This window comes from Bactrocera oleae, chromosome 2, assembly GCF_042242935.1.
Source record: "Bactrocera oleae isolate idBacOlea1 chromosome 2, idBacOlea1, whole genome shotgun sequence".
NCBI lineage: Eukaryota > Metazoa > Arthropoda > Insecta > Diptera > Tephritidae > Bactrocera > Bactrocera oleae.
In genome coordinates this window covers 71,549,495-71,574,190 of record NC_091536.1, presented here as the reverse complement: position 1 = coordinate 71,574,190, position 24,696 = coordinate 71,549,495, and the positions used below count along the sequence as shown (strand labels likewise).

The window sequence follows — 24,696 nt, the reverse complement described above, 5'->3', positions numbered from 1 at the left end:
ATATACTTGTATACACATAGAGTATTTATTCAAGTGTTTTTACAATGGTAGAATTATTATTTGCAAGGCATTTCTGCCCATCCCCAGAATTAAGGGGAATCTTCCAGCAATTAAACCGTAGAAATGTTTAAACTTTAAAGGGAATAGACGAAATGACAGTTATATTACTTATATGTCGCCTAGACGTTTACAAAAGCTTATACCACAATAACTTATAAACCTGAAAGATCATTATCTGGTTGATCAAATTTAACATTATTACCGAAATTCTCCTCAATTTTAAACCTTTCTATATGATGGCTCTGTTTATAAAATTTGAATAACTTATAAAATATACATTGTTGATTGAAATATTACAAGTATTGCTGTAGTTGTAAACTTGTCTTTTTATTTGCCGCTTAATCACCAGAACTTATAGAAATCATAACAAAGAAGCACAGATTGCTCAAATGTATGTTCAATGAATATGAATTTTATGAAAATTTGTTTATGGAATTACATATATATACTTGTATATATACATATTCATTCATACATACATTCTTAATGCTGATTGAAAATTAGAAAGTCTCTCCAAATATGAGCTCTTAATTGTAACGGGAAGGTCCTACGCCTGATAGTTTTCCATTTTTTCTTATTATCAAATAGAAAAATTCATATCTCCCTTATTTTAGAGACTTTGTAGGAAATGCTCTATTGAATCCTCTACAAAAAAGCTGCTCCTATTAAGCGCGCTTCTCTACCATCCTGGTTGCCATGCTTATAGCACATTTATTCAGTGAGTTATCGCACTTTTAGTGGTTTTCAACATAACCGTCATATGGAGAGTGGGCGTGGTTATTATTAGATTTTACCCATTTTGGTGATAAAAGTACTCCTTCTTAGTAAATTTGATTGATTGAGTTTAAGGTATGAGCACTATGTATATTAAACCAGTTATTGGGCGAATATTAAAAAAAAAAATGTTAGTCCACAATTTTCACTGGCCTTCTTAATTTATTGCTTAGTTATAGCAGTTTATAGGGGTTTTTTTAATTTGAAAATATTTAACGTTATCTGAATCTCATAATCAAACTCACTGAAAAATAAAACGTTTTAGTAAACCTAGTGATTTTTTGGGCGATATTATTATCGATTTATAAAACCTCACAGCTCATTGTCGGTCACTCAATGTGTTCAGGATCTTCCTAATGCCCAACCGTGCGGCATTATTTTGCTATTTAGTATGCTGCGATTTTTATTATATCAACTATGTATAAACTATATACTTGTACTTATTTTTTATACTGTAAGCTCATTCTTGTCTCTGATATATATGCAAATTTGTCGAAGTTGGACATTTACGATTTGTAGAGGAATACAGAAGTCTCGGCAAGGATGGCTATATTGCAAATACAATATATATACAAGTACAATTTTACTTAGCTATATCGACGTAAGTAAGTATGTATAAATGTAATAAAATTTTTGCGCTTTGTGCAGCAGTCACATGTGCTACATTTTTCAAAAAATCCTTGTGTGTGGAACTGTTGAATGTGTGTGTGTTGGAAAGTACCATATCACCACGTTTATTAAACTGTGAACCAATTGTTACTGTGGCTCCTACTCCTGCAGCTGTTGTTCTTGTTGTTGGTGTTGCTGCTGTGTGTTATTAATTCGGGCGCTATGCTGTCGCGTGTTAGCAAATGTAGATCCCATTGTTGTGCGGCGTCTAGAATAGTTACCAATTTAAATGCAATTATATTCTGTTAAACATGGTTAAGCCTGGTGTAATAAATAAATGGTTTCAGAATATTAAATGAAATATAAGTATATAAAATAATAAGGTAAATAGAAATAATAACAATTTTGTATTATTTTTCCAAGTTTTACATCTTATCCATAGTTCACTAAGATTCTAAAAATAGGTATAGTTTTAACATTCCTTTACGAAAGCAGAGAGCTAAGCATTACAGTTTTTTTATTAAAATTAATTATAATTTCACTATTGCATCAAAGTTATATGTGTGATTGAAAATCTAAGCTCATAGAAATGATATAATTAACACCCTGGACTTATAGATGAATAAAGTGCCGGAACAATTGGTGTTTACTAACCGCAATTCTATTTACAATATTCCACTATGTGCCTTTCTAAATTGTAATTGTATATTTTATTTACATGTGCGAGAATTAGAGCACATGTATACACACCACATCACATGTATGTATGAATGTACAAGTATGTGTAGAAATGAGCGTCAAAATTTGTTTGCAAGCTTAGTTTAATAATATTGTTGTCGAAAATTGCTTTATGCACCAGGGCGTATACGTAATATATTCTCGCTATGAAATTTTAATTACGAATATATTGTAGAAGAATTTAAACACACTAAGGTCGCCAGTGGTTGAAATTCGACCAATAGAAAATACAATTTATTAACAATATTCGCAGTATATAAATTTTATTAAAGAATTTGAGCAAAATGTGAGCAAAATCTAAAGAAAGTTGTAGAAAACAATTTACAAAAATAAATTTATAATTCATATAGTGAAGCACTTTGTTTCACGCATTGTAGCCTTTGAAGCAAAATGCTTAGCTAAGCAACGCCTACAAAACAAATTTCATAGAACCAATATGAAAGGGATCAAAATTAGGCGGTATTTCAACCAATGCAAATTTAAACGAACTCGCAAAGGAACTGAAATATTTTTAACATTATCAACAACTTCAATTAAATTTAAATTTGTAGTATAAATTACATTTTGTGTTCTACTCCATTGCATAGTTGACACTACACTTCCAAAAAAAGTTTAAATAATTGAATGAATGACTGATTAGCAATACCATAAGAAAGTAAAGAAAAAAATAAATTTACCAATAATAAAGAAAGTAATGGAATATCGTCAAAATACACGAAGAACTTAACTCTCAAATTGAAGTGCTGTTGGTATCGAATCAACCTACTAATCAACGTTGGAACAAAATGGTAAAAAAAAATATATAATATCAAACGATGCACTTGAAATTTACGTAAACATTTCTAACACACCAAAATAAGATGCACGTTGTCTATTCAGTTTTCGTTAAAAATTACAACGAACCAACCGAAAGCAACGGGAAAAAATTCAATCACATCCTATTTCTTTATTGTTTTTGATATTGTCGATTCAACCAACAACATAAAATTGACCTTAACTATCACACAATGCACTTGAAATAAATCTAAAAATTACTAACTAACCGGAATAAAACAAATGATATCAAAGGTTCTTTCCACACAATGTGTTTTTTTTACAAACAATAATTGAAATTTAATGTGCTTTAAAAATGTTATTCTAACAAAATTCAGTTTTGCTTGTTGCAACACCAAACACATTTAAAGGTGGAAAAAATCGCATATACGCTACCCAATTAACCCATATGTTTACTTGTACAGAACAGCGACGAAATGTATTTTGTATACGACTGTGCTAAGTGCAACGCGCAAAGAAGAAATAACATTGATCATTGAAAATGCTTTAACGCACTTATAGTTGTTTTAGTCGCTAAATTTGCGCCAACGTATTATTATCAGGGTTTCCGTTGACATAAATGCGAAAAAATAACGTTGTGAACTTTTGTACGTGTACTCCTTTCCAACGGTATGATTTTTATCCATATATGTCAATGGCAACACAGTCAAAACCAGAATACAAACTTTTTTGTTAGCGTAGAAGATAACTTACTACGAGCTGTTGCATGTTACAATTTAATTAACATTTCAAAGTTCGAAATAAATATATTTTATTTAGAGAATTTATTGCTTGATAAAAAAAAAAAAATACTTATAATTTTTAAGGACATATGACACCCCAAAGCTTAATATGACATTATAAGTACATTTATTAAGTCTTTGTAATTTTTCAATTTATGGTTTCCCAGAAAATTTTGGACAACGTTCTCAAAACATTTCCAGGCGAGTTTTTTTTGATCATTCAGTTTTTCTTCAAAGCTCTTCTGCTTCATTAGCTGCCGTATTTGTGGACCTACAAATATTCCCTCTTTAATTTTTGCTTCGCTGAGTTTGGGGAGTTTCTTTTTCAGATATAAAAGTCCACTGCCATCTCTAGAAGAAATTTTCTTATTAGGAGAAACTAAATTCCAGTCGTTTAATCTAGACCCCAAACCCTCAGCCTGTTTTTTAGTCAGATTCAAATCACGTACTAAATCGTTTAAATAACTTTGTGTCAATAAATGCGTTTCTATTGAAGTTAACGGTTCGTACTTGGGGTTATTATTTTCAGATACTTTATCATGCTGACTTATAACGTGTTCTGGAGTAGAATCCTGATATTTTGATCAATTTGGAGGCTTTGGCACAGGCTATTCGGTACTATGTAGGATGGGTATGTTGGCCGAAGACAAGTTTGGATACAGAGTAATGTGTTTGGACTTGTTTGTAATGTCTTTTATTTGAGTCAAACAAAAATTGCAATCACTCGCTCCTTTGGTACGGTCCAAATTATTTTTAAAGCAAAATACACGTATATGACGTCAGAAATGAATATTTTTTCTTTATCATTACAATTATTTCCCTTCAATATAAAATTATTAACCAATTTTTACTAAATCTCCAAAAGCATAAACAATATACAGAAGTAAGTGGGAACGTGGATATATATATAAATATATATAAAATAGCGCATTTATTGGAAAATATTTCAGACACTTAATTGTAACCTAAAAATATACGCTTTAGTTTTAAAAATATACGGATCTATACGATTCTAACTAATTACTTATAGAATTTGATTACACTGTTTCCACGAAGCACGTAAACATTTATACACAATTCATTGTAAACAAATGCAGTACATATTTGAACAATGTACTTTATTCATGTTTTTCAATTGGATAGACCCAAAGCTTACGGTCACTTCGCAAAATGAAGTTTTATTTTAGTTTTTGTAGTTGTAAACTTGTATGATATTTGTTGTTAATCGTGATAATGAGCTGCAAATATATGCGCTTGCATCCGTTAACTTTTCGATTAAAACGATAAATCAGCGAAGTTGGCGATATGTTAGTGAGTACGTGCATCTGCTAATGATTTGTAATTAACGAAGTTTTCGCCTTATTCGTATATACATATATACATGGATGTGTGAGAGGGTGTAATTGACTTTTTATGGAAGTTAGTTTTTCTATGGCTGATTTATGGAAAACTAGCAACAAACAATTAGAATACCTATGAACTTGAAAATATAAAAGTGATACAAATACGTGTAATACCAGACCTCTTGAAAATCAACCAGAGTTGATATTTTGCTCATAACTTACCGAAGTATTCGTCTGGCGACTGACAACCTGCTGGCTTCTTGTATACACAAGTGTTCTCCAGTATATCCTTTTCGCACTCAACAGACAAGCTCAAATTATTTAATTCTCCACCGAGAACACTTTAAACTTTCGTCTGAAATTCGAGGTCATACAACCAACAACCAACGAAAAGCGTGTCAGCTTTTGGCCAAATTAATTTGCGCGTTTGTAAAATGTTTTGAGTGCGGGCTATAAGTTGTTGTTAAGCTTTTTACACGTGTTCCTTGGCCAAAAAGGTAGGGACGAGTTAATAGATGGGTGTAATCGGAGCACTGCCATGTCTACAAAACGCCATTAACCGCAAGCCTATAAAATGACTAATGAATATATTCGAATAAAACTTGTCAAAATAGTGTCTTTGAGGTATGTTATCTCGGGTCTAAACATAGTCAAAATTGGACCATAACTGTTCAAGCCCTCACATACCGAATATGTGGACCCCAGTGCGTAGGGCTCACTTTTAGTTCAAAATATCGGACAATCTATGAAATATATTTGGAATTCGGGGAACATTTTCTTTAATAATAATATAACCTTATGTCAAAAATGGGTTGAATCATTTAATAAAATTTGACTTAGCCACCCTATAACTGATATTCGAGATTCTGAAACTTTAGGCTGACTTTACTCTATATGTATGTTTACATTTATAAAATTGCTTGAAAATACTTGTAAGTTCTCAAGTAACCCTTAATGCAATCAGCCCTTTCATTTTCCTACCCCAATATACCCTATATAATGATTTTCATCTTTCCACCTGACTTCTGGCAAGTTGCAAGTGTAAAAAATGTTCGGTTACATCTGAACTTAGCCCTCCCTTATTTGTTTTGGTTTACCTTTTGCATAAACATTTAACAACAAGTCACGTCAAGCGCCCAAAAATTTAACCCTACTCCTAAGTAGGACCAACCTGTAAGAAATTTCTCACGATTTTCCATTGCTCGTATAGAGTAAGTGCTTAAGCTTAGAATAGCTTGAATAACAGTGAAAGCCGTAGCAGAAATATCTTTTAGGGCACTGACACCGTAGTTCTAGGGGTAATGATTGTATGTATATTACTGATATATACTCAAAATATTACATCACTCTGTAGTATATAAGACAAGTAAACGTCTATTACATAGGTGGATGGTCCATTAGTTGTTTTTAAAAATAGTTTAATTTTTAAGTTTTGTTTTTTGAGAAAATTGGCAAAAAGTAGACAAAATTCAATAATATTGAAATTGAAACGCAACTGCGATGAAATAAAATAATAAATCATAGATATTAACGATAAGCATGAGACTTTCTCATCTGCAGCCAAATCAACGTAAAGCATATATTCTATTTGAATTTGTAAGGATATGTGTTAGTGACGGTAAACTGTAACACAATATTGAGTCTCATTGACATATGATTACTCTAACGCACGATTCTGAATCTATAAAACAATACGTACATGTATATTAGGGTGGAGCGAAAAAAAGTTGTTTTTGTCTGTAGATTATAAAAAAAGAAAATTTTTGGACAAAAAAAATTTTAACATCTAGATGCATCACTTTTAAAGTAAATTTCGATTTAGAATTTTATTTCGTAAAAAATGTTTGATAAGTGTTCTAGAAGCTGTGGAGAGTCCTCTTTCTGGCAAATTAAAAGTTATCAACTTAAAAATGGTCATTAGTGGAGTTATAAAAAAAAAGTCTTAAACGACAATATCGCTTTCCTTAAGCGTTAAAATAAATGTTGAGTCAAAAACCGTCACCGTATTATATAAATGTAAAGAGTTTAAACTAAAAATAATTTTTTCTTGTCACAAAAAAATTTTTTAACGCGAAATTTACTTTAAAACTGAGTGCGCCGCCTCTAGATGTTAAAAAAATGGTTTTTTTTTATCCAAAAATTTTTTTTTTTTATAATCTATTTTAATATTAACTAAAGAAAATAGTATTGGTCAATCGTCGAATCACCATTAGAGAAATTTCTGAGGAACTAAACATATCGATTGGCTTGTGCGATTCGATTTTAACCAATAATTTGAGGATAGGTCGGGTCGTCACGATGTTTATGCCAAAATTGCTAAATTTCCAAAGCTGCCGCATGAGCCAAGACCGAAAAAGCGCGAAAAGTCCGGTCGAATATGAGGATTTTGTTCACAGTTTTTCGATTGCAGGGGCGTTGTGCTATATGAATTCTTGCCAAAAGATTGTATGGTCAATAAAGAATATTACCTGCAAATTATGCCAATTTGCGCGAAGCAAACCGCCAGAAACGTTCGGATTTGTGGGAGAACAAAAACTGGCTTTTGTACCATAATAACGCTCCTACTCACGCATTGTTGCTTGTGCGCGATTATCTGGCCAAAAACAACACATTAATGGTGCCGCAGCCACCAGACTTCGCCAGACTTGGCCCTTGTGACTTTGTTTGTTCTCAAAACTGATGAGGCCCATGAAAGCACGACGCCAAGAAAAACTGCATCAAAGAAGGAGCTAAATAAGATCACAAAAAACTAATTTTGTAAGTGTTTTGAAGTTGGAAAAAACGCTGGCAAAGTTCAACATATCTTCGAATGATTACTTTCAAGGGGGTAAAATAATTATTCATGAATAAATTAACAATTTCTTAAGAAATATTGATAATAAATTTGGAGTTGAATAATCTCACAGTCCTTGAACAAACCACATCATCTTTTTTCATTGTAATGAAAATGTCAAATTTTGTGCCGGAAAGTGATGATTTGCGGAAAGCTTCAACTTTTTGTTTCCATTTGAAAAAAAAGTGCTGCAGAGTCGCATCGAATGCTTGTCGAAGCATATGGTGATCATGCTGTATTAGAAGCAACATGCAAAAGATGGTTTCAACAATTCAGAGATAACGATTTTGATGTAAGAAATGAAGAACTTGGAAAACAAGCAAAAACGTTTGAAGACGCTGAACTGCAAGCAATATTGGATGAAGATGATACTTTGATACATTTGGCAGTCATGCTAAATGTAGCACAACAAACAATTTCAAACCGTTTCAAAGCTATGGAAAATATCCAAAACTGTAAAAAATGGGTGCCACATGAACTGAATGAAAGACAAATGGAAAACCAAAAAAACACTTGTGAAACTTAGCTTCAAATAAGTTTTACATTGAATTGTCACTGGCGCTGAAAATGGATTTATTTTAAGAATCCTCAGCATCGACTGCAAAAACAGATCTATTCGGTAAGAAAGCAATGCTCTATGTTTGGTGGTATCAGAAGGTTGTGTTATATCATGTGCTTTTAAAATCTGATGAAACTCCTTATACTAATCGCTACAGACAACAAATGATCAATTTGAATTATGCATTGATCGAAAACGAGGAGAATGAGCCAGAAGACATGGCAAAGTAATTTTGTTACACGACAATGCACCTGTACACAAAGCAAAAGCGGTTCAGGATACAATCAAAGTACTTGGCTGGCAGCTGCTAGCCCACCCGTCGTATTCACCAGAAATGGCCTTTTCCGATTATCATTTGATTTCATCGATGGGACAAGCAATGGGTGAGCAGCACTTCGATTTTACGCAGAAGTCGAAAATTGGTGTCTGATTGGTTTGCTGCAAAATACAAACATTTCTATTGACATGGTATCTACAAAATGTCAAAAATGTGGTCGAAATGTATAGAAAGCAATGGTTAATATTTTGAATAATCTTTTTTTGTAATTTCGCATTCAAAATTAGTATTTCATTTTCGCAAAAAAACTCAATTTGAACCGGTACACCTGGTATTATACCACTAAATATAAAATTTGAATTGCTGTACATGTGGTCCTTCTTACATAAACCACATTATCTCTCTCACATGCACGAATACAATTTGTTATCTCATATTTTGTGCAAATTCATTTATTTCGGTGAATCCTGCAAATTGGAAGCCATTTCCTTTACGACCTTTTTACGCTATTATACACGTGTTAGTTTGATTTTCATTTCACATGCTGAAGGTCAAAGTTCTGTATTGAATACGGATAGGCTAACATTGGTAATTTTTCCCCACAATATTCTATGTAATTTGTGTAATTCTCTATTTTGTATTGGCGATTTATAATTTATTGCATTTGCCGCTTTTGGCGTTTGGGTTTTGATATTGCGTTCAGCATTTTCACAAATGTTCATTTCAAGTGGTGTGCTGATAGAGGTGCGCGCTAATGGTAAATCTAGCAAAATTCTAGCTTTGATTGGAAATGGACTTGGACTCACCGATATGAAATGGCAATGACCAGAGACCGCGTCTTGTTGCAGTGGTTCTCATTTCTGTAAGCTTAGTATTCAAGGAAGCGGGTTGCCTCATATAAGATTATAAATAAGCAGAAATGCAAACTCAATCTATTTGATTAAAATATTATTTTTTGCACTAAAGTATATATGCAATATGTTTAGTGATATGTACGCATTTTTATATATGAAAGGTTGGTCTTACTGGTAAATCGTTGATATCATGCTTTTAAATAACCGTTAAGTGATTTATGCTTGCAACACGTGCCACTGTTTTCAATTTATTGCCTTCGCTTGACCATTTCTGATCACAGTAGGACTCACAAAATGCATACACCTGCTGAGTGGCAAAATGACATAAATACATATGTATATTCAACTATGTTGAAAATAAAGAGAGACGTACATTGATTTTGAAATTTGCATATTCATGAAATTGGTTGCCAAATAAATTATTTCTGTTTACATATAAAGGAAGATATATTCTTCCAACGGCAGAAAATATATAAAAATTGCTTAAAAATCTACGGACATTTAAGATAAAATACACAATAAGAAAAAACGTCAACATCGATTGCACTAAAGCTATAATACTCTTCACAAATACAAAAGATTCCTTATAAGAGCCTTGATCGGTCAGTTTGTATGGCAGCTATATGTTATAATGTTAACCCATACCAAGTTTGATGAAGATATCTCGTAAAATTGAAAGCTACAATATATGCTGTAGTGGTACGATATCGGTCGTTTCGACAAATGTGCAGATTTTTGGTGGGAAAAGCACGGGTGCATCATTTCAGATATATATATCAAAAACTGAGAGACTAGTTCGTGTGTATACAGACGGACACGGCTACATCAGCTTAGCCTGAGGGTAAAAATTGTAGATTATAAAAAATAAAAATTTTTGGAAAAAAAATTTGTTTTGGTTTAATCTTTTCACATTTATATAAAAATTACCGAATTTGACGGTTTTTGACTCAAAATTTATTTTGACGCTTAAGGAGAGCATGTTTTTTTTAAAACTCCAATAATGACCACAAAATTTTGTTTTAAGTTGATAACTTTTCATTGGCTAGAAAGAGGACTCTCCACAACTTCTAAAACACTTATCAAAAAGGCTTTACGAAATAAAAATTTTAACTCGACATTTACTTTAAAACTGATGCATCTAGAGGTTAAAAATTTTTTTTTTTCCAACAAATTTTTTTTTTTATAATCTACAAGTTTTAGCCTCAGGCTAAGCAAAAAAAAAATTTTTCACTCCACACTAATGTATATATGGTATTTTATAAGGTCTCTGACGTTTCTTTCATGGCAAACTTAATATACCTTGTTCAGGGTATAAAAACGGATACGCATATGAAAGTTAATTCAAATAGTATTGTAAATATGTATAACAACATAAAAATAATTTTAAGTACTCATAAATGGGACATTATTGCACGGGATAACAAGCATACTCGCACTTAGATGTATTTCACACGGGTGAAATATGGATGAGAGGAAATGTTCCATTGATTACTTTAAACCTTTGCTTTGGCACATAAATTAAAAATAAGTAGCAAATATTTTATATATAACATACAAGTATAGACATATTGTTATATTGAGTACACTGGATATAAGAGAGAAAATGTTCTACCTTCGTGTATTATTGATACTATTATGTAAATTAGTACATATTTCTGAAAAGAAGCGATAGTTTGAGTAAAAGACCAAACACGTACAAACGTATACGTCACATAATTCCATTTACTTTATACTATCAAGCAAAGTTTTCATTTATGGCACTTTATTTTGATTCAACTTAAAATAGTTTTAATTTAGAGCTTTGCAAAGAATTCACAAACTTCAGCATTAGTTGTTTAAGGTGTTCGTTAGATGTGAAATACACCGCTAAGTGTAACACTTTTGTTTATGCAAAATAGTAGATAAATTGTTATCGTTCATCTGTAATGTTTGTGAAAGTTTTGGAACTAAAATTTGTCAAACTCAACAAAATTCCCACTGACTACTCATTTATTTTAATGATGATATTAAAAGAGAGAGCGGGAAAGCGAGAGCAAACAAAACTTATAAATCTGCTATGTCATCTAATAGAATTAAGAAAATCAGTTAAATAGTTCAACTGGGGACAAATAAAGGCGACGCAAATAGATGAATGCTGCGCCAAAAGACGTTTTTACCTTTATTACCATGAAATTATTTGGCGCCTCGGATAATCCTTGCGCATTTCATGTGTCGTGCCAGCAAAACACTCAAATACCGTTAGCCTGAAAATGCTAAGCAATAAAACGAAATTGTCTAGTCCAGGTCAGGCCAAAGCAGCGCACCGTGGCAAAGGTTTGCAATTAGTCTTAACTGTTGAGACTTGGCATGTCACGCAGAAACACGAGCTTAGCTAAAAGAGTTGGCGAACAAGCGGGATGAGGAGAATGACAGCCAATCGTTGGCTTGCTCGCTCATAAGACAATCAAAACACCTGAGCACCTACACACACGTACTCGTATAAGTGCTTTAAAAATAAGAACATTTTACAGTTTCGTCATCTTGCTGACACCAATGAAAATCATTCAGGAACTTTCCATGGAATTAAACTCCTACTCTCATAAAGAAAGAGAAAATGAGACAGAGAAAGAGTACATCGTAAATTGTCAGAGGAAACAACGTGTCAAAAAAGTTGTAAGTTATAATTTGAGTATATTCGAGTATATATGTATGTATGTACTTTATACATACCGTTATGTTTGCGGTATCAGCCGTGACAAGGCAATGGAAAATTTTTGTTAATTCCAAATGTGAAAAGCTTAATTAATTTTCGCGTTAGTAAGTATGTATTTGTATTCCATATCAGCTCCACACATACCTTTCACATGTGCTCATGAGCACAAATAAATTTTGAAATACAAGCACGTAGCGACGCTCTGATTCCCTTCTCAAAGTATGGTTTCAATTAAATTCATTTTACAACTTCCTTTTCGTTTTACGTCTTCGTAAAATTTTCTACATAAACATGAAAGTGGAAAATTCCGCGAAACATTACCCTTCAGAAATACAAAAGTTTTTGTTTTTCCATACAAGCGCTTGATTCCGATCGTTCAGTTTGTGTGGCAGCTATATGATATAGTGATTCGATTTGAACAATTTCTTCGGAGATTGCACCGTTGCCTTAGGTAATAATGCATGCCAAATTTCTTGAAGATATCTCGTCAAATAATAAAGCTAATAAGAAAAAGATGGGTACACAATTTCAGATCGGACAGACAGATGGACTTGGCCAAATCGACTTAGCTCATCAAGCTAATCATCTATTATATATACATATATATATTTATATATATATCGGACATAATATACCCTGTTATCGACGTTGAAGTAATTTCTATACGATTCAGTATATAACCAATAGAAGAAATGTCATGATATACAATGTAGTTTGAATGAATTTAAGAGGCGAGTTTACCAGTGTCCGTTACCAAAATGTTGGAGCTCAACAATTTTACATAAAGACATAATCATCTCGAGAACATACAGTTCCGAACAATAGGTAGAGTTAAGATTAGCATGAAATAATGTAGAAATGCTTAGAATATATATATTATACATTTAATCAAAATTTAAGTATAAGAAGAGTCATGAATAAAGGTACTATGAGATTTTTCTAAGGCGAGTATCACAACTACTTGCAACCAGAAAACATAAGCTCTATGGTCATATCTACTATCAGGAGATCTAGTAGATATCACTTGATCGGAACAACATTTCCCTGCTGTGTAGATTTCCTTTCAATTAGATTAATTAAAGTTAAAATAACAACTCTTATTAAAGTTAGAATTAGAATAGGAGTTAGAGTAAGGGCTAGACTGAAGAGCAACGAGAAGCGGCTTCGATTTCTATTTAAAATATTTAATATTGATATGCGATCGTTAATAGAATATTTCAAAAAAAATTGCATAATAAATTTGGTGAGTGTGTGTCATACTTTTTGAAGCATCTACACATATTGAAATAATACAATACCTATTTAAATTTTCTTTACCAAAATGACTTAAAGGGAAAAGTTCAAGCAAACGATTCTCAAATTGATAACATGTCTCAAATAATATTATATGTTAAAATTTTTTATTATTTTATTTCGCAATCAGTACTCCCTTACACTTATTGATACAATATGTATGTATAGAGCTTGAAATTTCATATAGTATAGATGTAACACCTTAGCTCGCTCTCTGTAGAACATTCAACATAGCCTGTAATTTAAAGTTTACTTTGTCTTTTTCATCTGCTTTTAGAAGAGTATGTATTTTTAAAGTGCAAAGTTTTCAACTCAATATAACGGATTTCGTACAGCAATTTAACTTGCTCGCATTTACTCTTTATTCGGTGGTGAGTGTGTGAGTTTCTCTCAAGCAATTTACTCCTTCTGTAAACTTAACTTTTGCTTTTGCCATCATACTGCTAAATTTACGACACGCACGCATTTGGAATGTTGTGAAATGTATAAAAATAACAAGTAAAGAAGCGTTAAGTTCGAGCGTAACCGAGCATTTCATACTCTTGTTACTTGCAAGGATCAAAGCTGGCTAAAAAGCTTCAGGTCTTGGCTAAATTTCATATTAAAAAATGTAGCGAAGAGGTTTAACTTCATTGTTCGACGAAATCGTAAATGGATTACAATCAAATTTGGTATCATAACATATTAACTTATTTTGTAGGTCATAGCCTCCTTTAGTTCTATTACAATGCTTTATTTTCCCGTTAGCAAAAATCATACTAAAATGCATTTATTTTTAACATTTCTCAGGTAAACTTGAGAACTTATTTTCAAGCTATTCTTTATATATGTCAGTAAAGTAAAGTTAGCCGGACGTTTCAAAATCGTGAATATCAGTTATATAGGGGCTAAGGCAAGCCATGGTGTAACCCGATTTCACCTATTTTCACACTGTAGGTAGAGGTGCTAAAAACATTTGCTTCCAGTGAATTTTGTTATTATAGCTTTAGCAGTTTCGGAGCCGCCCACTTAAAAAAAAAAAAATTAACTACAGATGCCCTTCCCTAATGTGATCCTGTATACCAAATAAGAGTATTGTATCTTGTTGATGAGCTTAGGTATGGCAATTTATTTGTTTTTGATTAATGGCGTTTTGTGGGCGTGGCAGTGGTCCGATTACGCCCATCTGCAATACCAACCGTCTTACGGTACCAAGAAACATGTCTACCAAGTTTCATAAAGATATCTCAATTTTTACTCAAGTTACAGCTTGCACGGACGGACGGACGGACAGACACTCACTCGGAATTCAACTCGTCTCGTTATCCCGTTTATTATATATATACAAGTATATATAACTCCATATCTTACTCGTTTCGGTTTAGGTGATACAAACAACCGTTAAGTGCACAAAACTATTACACTCTGTAGCAACATGTTGCAAGAGTATAAAAAAAGATTCAGGATTAGACGCGAGGCTAACACATTGGTTTTTCCAGCTGACTATATTTAAAGCATTTGTACAGTGATAAATACACATACACACATCATACAGTATAAGCCAGTGGGTGTGTTTGTTGAACAAATATATGCCTCAGAGGCTTTGAGTTCCAATCAACATCACAAAGGTTAAAAATTCGATTTTAGCATACTATCGATACAAGCACATATGTATATATTATATATGCTATATAACCTAAAAAATATAACATGCTTTTTTATCTTACAGCCAATGTCAAACCTCTACTAAAAATTCAATTTCACACCATCACTAGCTAAGGAGATTGTACCACCTGAAAATAAACAAAAACAAAAATGGCCACGCACTTTTGCGGCCTCAACTGACATCGGTTATGTTTGCCGCCAGCACTTTGGCAACTGCCTCAACATATGACGAAGTATTATTTCTCGATGATGATATTATCGTAAGTCAATCGTACTACTCAAATTCGCCGCATTTTGCCTTTGACTCGTCTTCGGTGGTGGAACTCCAACAGCTGCTGCAAAGTGAGGCATTCAAGCAAAACATGTCACTGACTCTGAATATCTCGACGGAGAACCTGACAGATCTACTTAACACTGCGCAGCTCAATCAAACCTGGGAGTTGCCGCAGCAGCAGCTACCAATGTCTGCGTTGATTGCGCTCACTGTGTTCTATGTCATCATCTTCGTGGCTGGTGTGTTGGGTAATCTCATCACATGCATCGTTATCTCGCGCAATAAATTTATGCACACCGCGACAAATTTCTATCTTTTCAACCTGGCTGTGTCGGATTTGATGTTACTGTTGTCAGGTGAGTTGCATTTGCTACACCTACATAACTTTTAGGCAGGTTTCAAATGCTATATGCAAATTAAGTAACAGTAATTCGGAACCAAAGCAATAGATACACAGTTAAACCTGACTTGCTATAAGCCTGTCGATTATCAATTTTAAAGCTATACAAGTTTATTGACCCGACCGTTTTGCAAAGTTCTAGAGCCTAGAGTATCGACTAATTAAACTTTCACAACAGTCTGCAAATGTGAAAAAATGTCTACAGATATAATAAACACACACACACGCGTATGCATACTTACTTCGTAAAGCCTTTCGTGCACACATAGCAGAATTAGGGTCGCTGCTGTTTATGACTCGTCTAACTTAAAGAGTTTTGATTGTTGTTGTTGCGGCACGGTTCAGAGATGAATGAAAATTTTATGATTGAATGGTTTTGTTAATGATACTTTATAAAGGCCTATATTTTCAATTACAGTTCGAGTAAATATTAAATATTGTCTACCACCCAGTGTGTGGATCAGGGTCTAATTTATATCCGAGATAAAAGAACTCTAAAACCAAAATTAATATGATAAAAGTAATTCTAATTTCATTGATTTCAATATCTTTAAATTAACTTATTAATTAACTTTTTCTTATTTCAGGTGCACCTCAAGACGTGTACAGTTACTGGTACCCGAATGCTTTCCCATTTGGCGATGCGATTTGCATACTTGACAGTGTTTTAGCGGAGACAGCCACCAATGCAACTGTGTTGACAATAACAGCATTTACCGTTGAACGTTACATAGCAATTTGTCATCCATTTCGGTGAGTGCAAGTGGTAGAATATTGATTAACGGTTTTATTTCGATTTTAATTTCAGCTGACACTTATAATTTACCTTAATATATATCTATAATTAGTAAAATTAACTAAGGTGCGTCTTTTAGTTAATTTTTATGTTAAAGTGACAACAATAGAGAAGCAGCAGAAAATGAAAATGCATAAGAGGTGTTGCTGCTATTATTTATCGCGTACTTGACTTTTAAGACAAGGATTATTTTTGGATTCAACAGTTTCAAATGACAACTTAATTGCGATTAATTGCAACGATACGCTTGTTAATTTTAAGGATTCACCACACAATGTTACACCTTAACGATTTTCAAATTTCATTTACACGCGCACACACACAGATACTTTGGGTTTTAAACATTTTTATATTGTTTATGTAGAACTATATTTTGTTGCAGTAGTTGCTTCTGCACTCTTAGTGAATTGTTATCTCTCTCTCTCTCTCTGTTTTCCCTGCCACTCTTTCTTTATTGCCTAATTGCAGACAGCACACCATGTCGAAGCTTTCGCGCGCTATCAAGTTCATTTTCGCCATTTGGGTGACGGCGCTGCTGCTCGCCCTGCCGCAGGCGATGCAATTCTCCGTTGTCTCCGAGCAGGGCGGCACCTCCTGCACGGTAGGTTCCACGAGTTGTAGTAGATTGTAATATTTATATAAGTTTTAACTGAAAGGTCACTTAGTTTTTTGTTACGAGTGCGCCGACTATCGTTACCTTTCGCATTTCTTTATGCCGTCCATTGTAAGTTCAAAAATTCATATCTGTTTGTGCTTTCTCCACTCGTTTACAGATTGGCAATCACTTTGTCGAGCATGTTTTTGCCGTGTCGGGTTTTATCTTCTTTGGCGGTCCCATGACGGCGATTTGTGTTCTTTACGTCCTGATTGGTATAAAGTTGAAACGGAGTCGCTTGCTACAGGCAGTGCCGAGACGTACTCCTGATGTACATCGTGGTATCAGCGCTCAAAGTCGTGTCATCAGAATGTTGAGTGAGTATTTGATATTGTCGCTGAATGAAGTAGTAGGTGACATATAATTTCATGTTTATTATTTTAAAAATTTATATAAGGCAGTAGTCTGGTAAATTGCATTCATTTACATACTTTCCTGGGAATATTTTAATCAGTTTCATTTTGTAATATATTAATAATAGTATCTTATAGCGTACAAAAAAATTATTTTTGTCTTTTTTTTTTTTGAAAAATCAAAAATATTATTCTGTGAGCTTGTAATTCTGGTTGGAGTAAGGATTATACAATTTCGTTGGAAAATGTGAAAATGGTTGACTTCGGCAAAAAAAAAAAATTTAAGTAGTAATCGGGCTGTAAAAGGAAAGTGAGCGATAAGAAAGAGATCCTACTTCCTTTGCGAGAGCTATTGATGTGTACACTAGCATATTCAAATTACCAACCAAATGGGTTGGATAGAAAATTTTAACAATAATTTAATAATAACAGCGCGTACTGCTACGAGACGTTCACGTATAGGTGCAATAACTTCGTCAATATTTCGATTTTCCTCCTAAACTTTTTACAGTGTATTCTTAATATATAGTGCTTTTGAAAACAAGTCGATTTTTTGTAACCAAGTTACCAGACTACTACCACCTTAAGTAACTAAACTAAGAATAGTATGGTGTTATAAAGAGTAACGCAACGAAGCTCACTACTGTTGGTGTGATAAAACCACTCATATCATCGCTTCTTGACGTCTATGTTCGAAAACATGGAAGTTCTAAGGGATTCAAAAAGTCAGAGCTTTGTTTGATAAATAAAATGTGGGGAAATCAATAACTGTATAATTTAAATTTAGCCCAGGAAGTGAGTGCAGATCAATATTTTTTATGGTCTCCATAATGTAGATTTACCTTCACCACGCTAAGCGTAGAGCCTAAAATTTGTTTAATTTATTCATCATACCATTATGTCTACGACTTTTAATAGAAAACATCATAGCAGTAAATAAATTTAGGGATTTCCACCTATTAGCACTTAAGCTGAATATTCAACAGATATTCCAAATATTTACAAATTGCTTCTTTCGTATGATTTTGATAAGCGCCTGTTACGCCACCAAATAAGGTGTAAACCAGGTAAACAAAAGCATTGTCAAAAGTTGGGCCATAATAGCAAAAGGAAATAATAATCACAAATCCCTCTAGCCCAGGCCATCGCTTTACTAACCCTCCACTTGGTGCTGGGTTAATATTTCTAAATAAATATTTATAGAATTTTGTGTAGGCGTCAAAAACAACACGCCTGCTCAAGTCAATTAATGTCATATTGAGCAGCAGGCGTTCTCTGCCGCAACTGCTAGCCACAGCGACTCGAAAGCGTTTTCACTTTTCTTTGTACGTGTCGTGTAGTCATGTGTGTTTGCCGTTATGTACGCGAAGCCAAAATCAACAGACAAGCCTGTTTAGCCTATTTGAAAAGCCTAAAAGCAGCAGTGTATGCTTCAAAACGTTCTCCATTGCAGACACCTGTGCTATCCACCAATTAACAACTGAACTGGGGGCGGGATGTGATATACGGCCTAATCATAAAATGTGGAATATAATAACTTATAGTGCACAATATACAGTTTACGTTTAATCTTTAAATAAAGATTGTACAATATGTTAGAAGGTCAAAATAAGGACGATTTACCGGTTGTGCGATTTAGCTGACAAATGGAAGCAATGAAACCTACCAATACCGAAATTACCGCAATCTCTTAACGACAACTGTTTTTTCACTGTTAGGGACTCTTTGCTGTTCTTATCTCTTTTTCGCAGTCTACTCCGCTTTACATCTAGAAATACTTGGGTTTGAGTTAGAATTAAAAAATTTTTGATATATTACACCGCAAGCACCATTTCAAATAAACCTTTTCATTTCATGCTTTGATTTCCCAATTGTAACTTTTACATCACCATTTAAAAAATTGTATGCTTGCTCGTTCTAATGCTTTTCTTTTTATTTGTCTTCTTCCATATTGTGTTTTGTGTTTTTTTTTTGTAATTTCTCGTCTTCTCTACCTCGTTCATTACAAATGTTTTCATCATTACCGCGTACAACAGTTGCCGTCGCAGTGGCTTTCTTCCTCTGCTGGGCGCCCTTCCACGCACAACGCTTGATGGCTGTGTATGGCAGCAGCGCAAACATTGAATCGCAACTGTTCAGGGATGTCTTCGAAGCTGTCGACCTCACATCCGGTGTGCTGTATTACCTATCGACCTGCATTAATCCGTTGCTGTACAACATCATGAGTCACAAATTTCGTGATGCTTTTAAGGTGAGCTAAGTTGAACGGAGTATGCACGAATATGTGAATATTAAATGCCATCTCACTTTAGGCATAGGTGATACTACTATATATTACTTTAGAAATTTCATCTTTTTTCGTATTGATCGTATTACTGACTTGATTTCCATTCTTTCCACATTTCAAATAATCTCATCTCATCTCATCACATCAAATATCAATCCACGCCTATTCATATCCTCATCCCATTCATTTCACCAGCACACTAAATCCCGATAACTCATACCTCAGCATCGCAACCCAAGTGCTCTCCAATTAAGAAACATTTTATTCAAAAATTGATCGAAGGTTCTCATTTTGTAACTTTTTGAATTATTAAATTTCCTTTATTCTTCGAAGGTAACTTTAGCACGTCAATTTGGATTCCCCGGCCGCTCTCAGAGTCAAAGCTACAACTACAGCGCCGTACAGCTGCGACAGAACGGTTCCATGCGTCTACATAGAACGGTGAATAACAATGCTCTCGATCACAACCACTCTTACCAAGTTATGCAATTACATTGTCGTGACCAAAGACATCATCTCTCTCTGCAGGACAGTATCCGAACAACAACCACGACGACAATAATCGAGAGCAGCGGTGGAATGGGTGGCAACAGCGTTAGTCGCACTTCTTCACATCGTTACCATTACACCTCCATCGGCTCGCAATTCCCGCTGACAACAACACTGTCGCAGCGGGATGAAATCGTCGCAAATCAAGTAAATGGTATGACTGCAGCAAGCGGAGCCAAACAACAACAACAGCAGAAGCAACACCAACACATGCTGCAATCTCAATTATCACAACGGTCTAATGGGACAGATAGCAATATTCTACTCGACATGGAGTTGGACACTGCGCAAAACTTTTGTCTCGGTAATCCGCAGTCTTCAGCCATAAATTGCAAACGGAGTGATAACTTGCGACGCTCCGTCATTAGCAATAGTATGGCGCATGTAGCGCATAATGCGCGCCCTCTATGCGATGATCGCATGTCGATTAACTCACAAGAGTGGAATAGCGGCGCTGATCAATACAAACTGGGCGATTCCTTTTCTATGGCGGAACTTGATCCCGAACTGCCTAAACGCGATACACCGAATAATCTGACAATGGCAAGATTGCCTGGCGCTCAACTACCGGCGACCACACAACCGGTAACCTTCATAACGGAATTCGACGTGCATAGACCGGCACGTACACGTCTCAAACTTTCACGAGTAATTAGTCGACATGACCAGGACACATTGTTGGCCAAGTCGGTGCCGCGCACTGAACTAATTCCCAGCGCCGCTAATTTGCCTAACGTGCCTGGCTCACCGTTTACGACCTACGTAAACGATAAGAAAAAGCAAACACGAAATATGAACGGCGGTCGTACCTACGTACATAGAACCTTTGGCACACTCAGCGGCATTTTTCATTGGCGTGCTCGTAAAAGAGAGCTGAATTGAGGAAATGTTAGTGCTTGTAGTGTGGCGAATGCGGATGCTAGTAGTAATAGGTCGGGTCAGCACCGTTACGCTGCAACTCATACATGTTCAACCGATACACCGACAACGCAGATGCCACTTATGCGAAGTATATCATCTCCGACGTCGGTCATACTCAAATTCAAAATTTGCTGCGTACATGATGAAACGATTGGGCAGTATTTGTGATTGTTGGAAAGCTCAGTAAAATGTGGAAATGATATTTAGCCGGCTTCGGATATTAGGTGTGTTCTATGCTCCGTTTACTATGCCGTAGATCAGACCCAAAGAAGCAAAGAAATCCACGTCAAATTGAGAAAAACAAAGAAGTAAGTTTTCCCCAGAATCTGTATCATAATTACGTATTTAAATATAATCAGCCTCAGACTCCACTCCTCGCCGTCCGCCCAGTCGTGGAAGTGAAAAATGTGTGTGCTTTAAATCATCTAACCAATCTGTCTTATCAGTGTGTTAGGCCACTGAACTCAGAAGAACTGAACAAATTAGAAAACTTTGGTTGGATTTGTGAATGTTACAATTGGGTTACAGGTTGGTTGAAAAGTGTATATTTTCACAAAGAAATAGCACTACTTGCTCCAAATTTTTTTTTTCAAGTTGGTTCTATAAAGCTACAAGTCATTCTGTCAATTAATTCTTTGTTTACAACATATTTGAAGTTGACGTGTCAGAGGTTTTTTTTACTGTGGAAAAAATTTAATTTCGCGCAGTGATTATATACTTTATTAATCAATATAACAATTCTCTTTTTTCTTCCCCATTTATTCGCTTGCAGTTTGAATGAGCATAATCTAGTGCCGCTAAGTCGCTTCGACGTCGGTTTTGACCGGCGTGAGTATGGATTCACTTGCGCATATAAAACGACGTAAACGTAAGAGCACACCAATATTGATACATAATTTCGGGATTTTATTGATAATGTGTACCTTCAATGATAAACAGAGCCAACTGTGAATGTTAGTAAATCTTGTAGAATAGGGTCTGAAAGTTTGAAAAACAAAAATGTCTTCTGAAAGAAATACTGTAGATAAATAAAATATTGAATTTTTAATAAAGAAATATTTTTGAAAATGCGATTTGGTTATAGATTTTATTATACAAAGAACAAAATATAACTTGTTAAAATTAATAATGAAGCATAATTTTTGTATTAGATTGTATTAGCTTTCTGGTTTTTAGCGTTGTATTCAGGTGCCATCTTAATAAAATGGTTGATTTCTATTGTATATTTAATGCATTCGGACAACGTTTATATACTTCATATTTTGCAGTACCTATAGGGTCTAGACAACATTTCTATACTGGAACTAATTATATAACCGTTTAATAAATCTATTCAGCTTATAAGTTTTATTTTTATTGTTCTTAAATAAATCTTGTGATAAAAATAAATGCCAAATTGTTTAAATACTAACTATTGCATTTGATTTTTGCTGCTCTATTATTGGATTATCATAGCTAAAACTATGAAGTACGAGTTGGAAATTATATTCTTTTATTGTGATCTTCTGCAGATTAGTAAAGGAAGCATTGTACCTATATGTTAAAAGATTTCGATAATTTGCTTATTCGTACGATCTATCTGAAAAACAATTTTACTGCTGTTGATTTTATTAACACCGTAAATCATCAAGACTGATACTCAGGAAATAATATACTTTAAAAGAAGTTTGAAACTTTTGGTTTTTTAGACTGCAAGCACTTTCTATTTTATAAAGCTATGTCGATAGAATTGTATGAAATTACAAAATTATAAAAACCGATACAAAAAAAATATTTTTACCATACTTTTCTTTATATTATTTTTATTGATATTTAAATTGAATTGATATTTAAATAAAAATAAATAAATTGTAATATTAAAATACAAAAAATATCAAAAAATGCCAGGCCGGCAAAGTATGGGCTGATGAAAAAATGGCTTGTTCTGGTGTGCAAGATATCAGGACTCCCAGTAACCCGAAATCGAAAATGTTGTGTGATCCTTAAACATTTGTAATTTTTTAAAAACACAAAAATAAAAAAATATAATGTATAAAGTAGCTCTGTAGAATTTCAAATAAATCGATTGAGTAGAACTTGAGATATCATGCACACTGTGTTTATAAAAGTAGTTCAAAGAAAAACGACTTTATAGCTTGCGCCGACCTGCCAGTCGATTTGGTCGGCGCGTAAAAAATGAGCTGTAACTCTGAAAATAATTGAAATTTCACAAAAAGGACATAATTTTAAAGGGTTATACGAAAATAATATGCAAAAAAAAATATCGATATTTTTAAAATTTCAAACCAGAATACCCCATTAAGTTAATCAACTTGTTGTTGGCTGTGATCCATAGCGAAATAATTGCGAAAAGTTTGGTCTTAGAGTTAGATAAAGTTGGCGTTTTTATGTCTAGTGTTTTTTTTTTGTACACATATATACCTTTAAATTTATTAAAAAACACCTTTTTCGTCAGTTATATAACAATGTTCAATTCCTTAACATTTATGATAAATGTATAATGCTAATAAAAATACTATCAAACATTTAACAGAGAAAAATAGTTTTCGGTGAATGAATTTCGGAGCAATCGTAAATATTGATATGCTTAAGCGCCTTTAGCTTTATGAGCGTTTGTAACTCAATGCATTGCCTCGCGGTCTTAATTCGTAGCAGATAATTTAGGTTGCTACGTCTAAGAAATAAGAAAGCCAGAATATTAATAAAAAGCCAAACAAATCTACAACAGCAGAATCAAAATAATCATAATTAAATAAATAAACAGAAAATTGCTTGATGCTAAAGAGGAAACTCGATATCCATTAACATCGCCGTTATTGCGTTTAGTCGCTGCGTTACATTGTGTCGCTTTCTTCCTTCCTTTCTGATGGTTTTATACTCCGCCTGCTTTCGTTGACCAAAACAGTCAGCGTTGTGTCCCTTCAATAAAAAGATTGTATGAATTTTCGTAAGCAGATGCAGGATATCACCACGTCCAAGTTAGTATTTATTATTGCCGCCGTTGTAGGCTTGTGCTACTTTTTTTTATCGCTCGCGTGTTTTCAAATTTTGGTGTACATATTAAGTCGCCCATTGCTGTTTTCCCATGTTGTGCATTGCTTTTTTATGCAAGACATGTGTTTGCTATTGCTAAATCATTTTGTACTTATTACATCAGTGGTAAATACTGAACAAGCCGTCAGTCTTATTAAGCTATGTGAATGAATATCATTCACTCTGAACGTTTAGT

General features: G+C 33.9%; 1 protein-coding gene across 4 annotated transcripts in view; it reads left to right on the top strand.

Annotated features, from left to right (window-relative positions):
- LOC106626475 (thyrotropin-releasing hormone receptor) overlaps window positions 1-22,856 on the top strand; it is a 38,853-nt gene extending 15,997 nt beyond the window's left edge. For 3 of the 4 annotated variants that reach the window (XM_070105610.1, XM_070105611.1, XM_070105609.1), the window contains exons 3-9: window positions 15,297-15,862; window positions 16,494-16,659; window positions 17,171-17,303; window positions 17,476-17,674; window positions 19,747-19,961; window positions 20,331-21,775; window positions 22,240-22,856. In XM_070105610.1, the coding sequence (XP_069961711.1) occupies window positions 15,421-15,862; window positions 16,494-16,659; window positions 17,171-17,303; window positions 17,476-17,674; window positions 19,747-19,961; window positions 20,331-21,428 (2,253 nt within the window). In that variant the 5' untranslated portion in view covers window positions 15,297-15,420 and the 3' untranslated portion in view covers window positions 21,429-21,775; window positions 22,240-22,856. The remainder of the gene's footprint in view (window positions 1-15,296; window positions 15,863-16,493; window positions 16,660-17,170; window positions 17,304-17,475; window positions 17,675-19,746; window positions 19,962-20,330; window positions 21,776-22,239) is intronic. The other variant, XM_070105612.1, reaches the window with a different exon arrangement.
- Window positions 22,857-24,696: the final 1,840 nt, after the last annotated feature.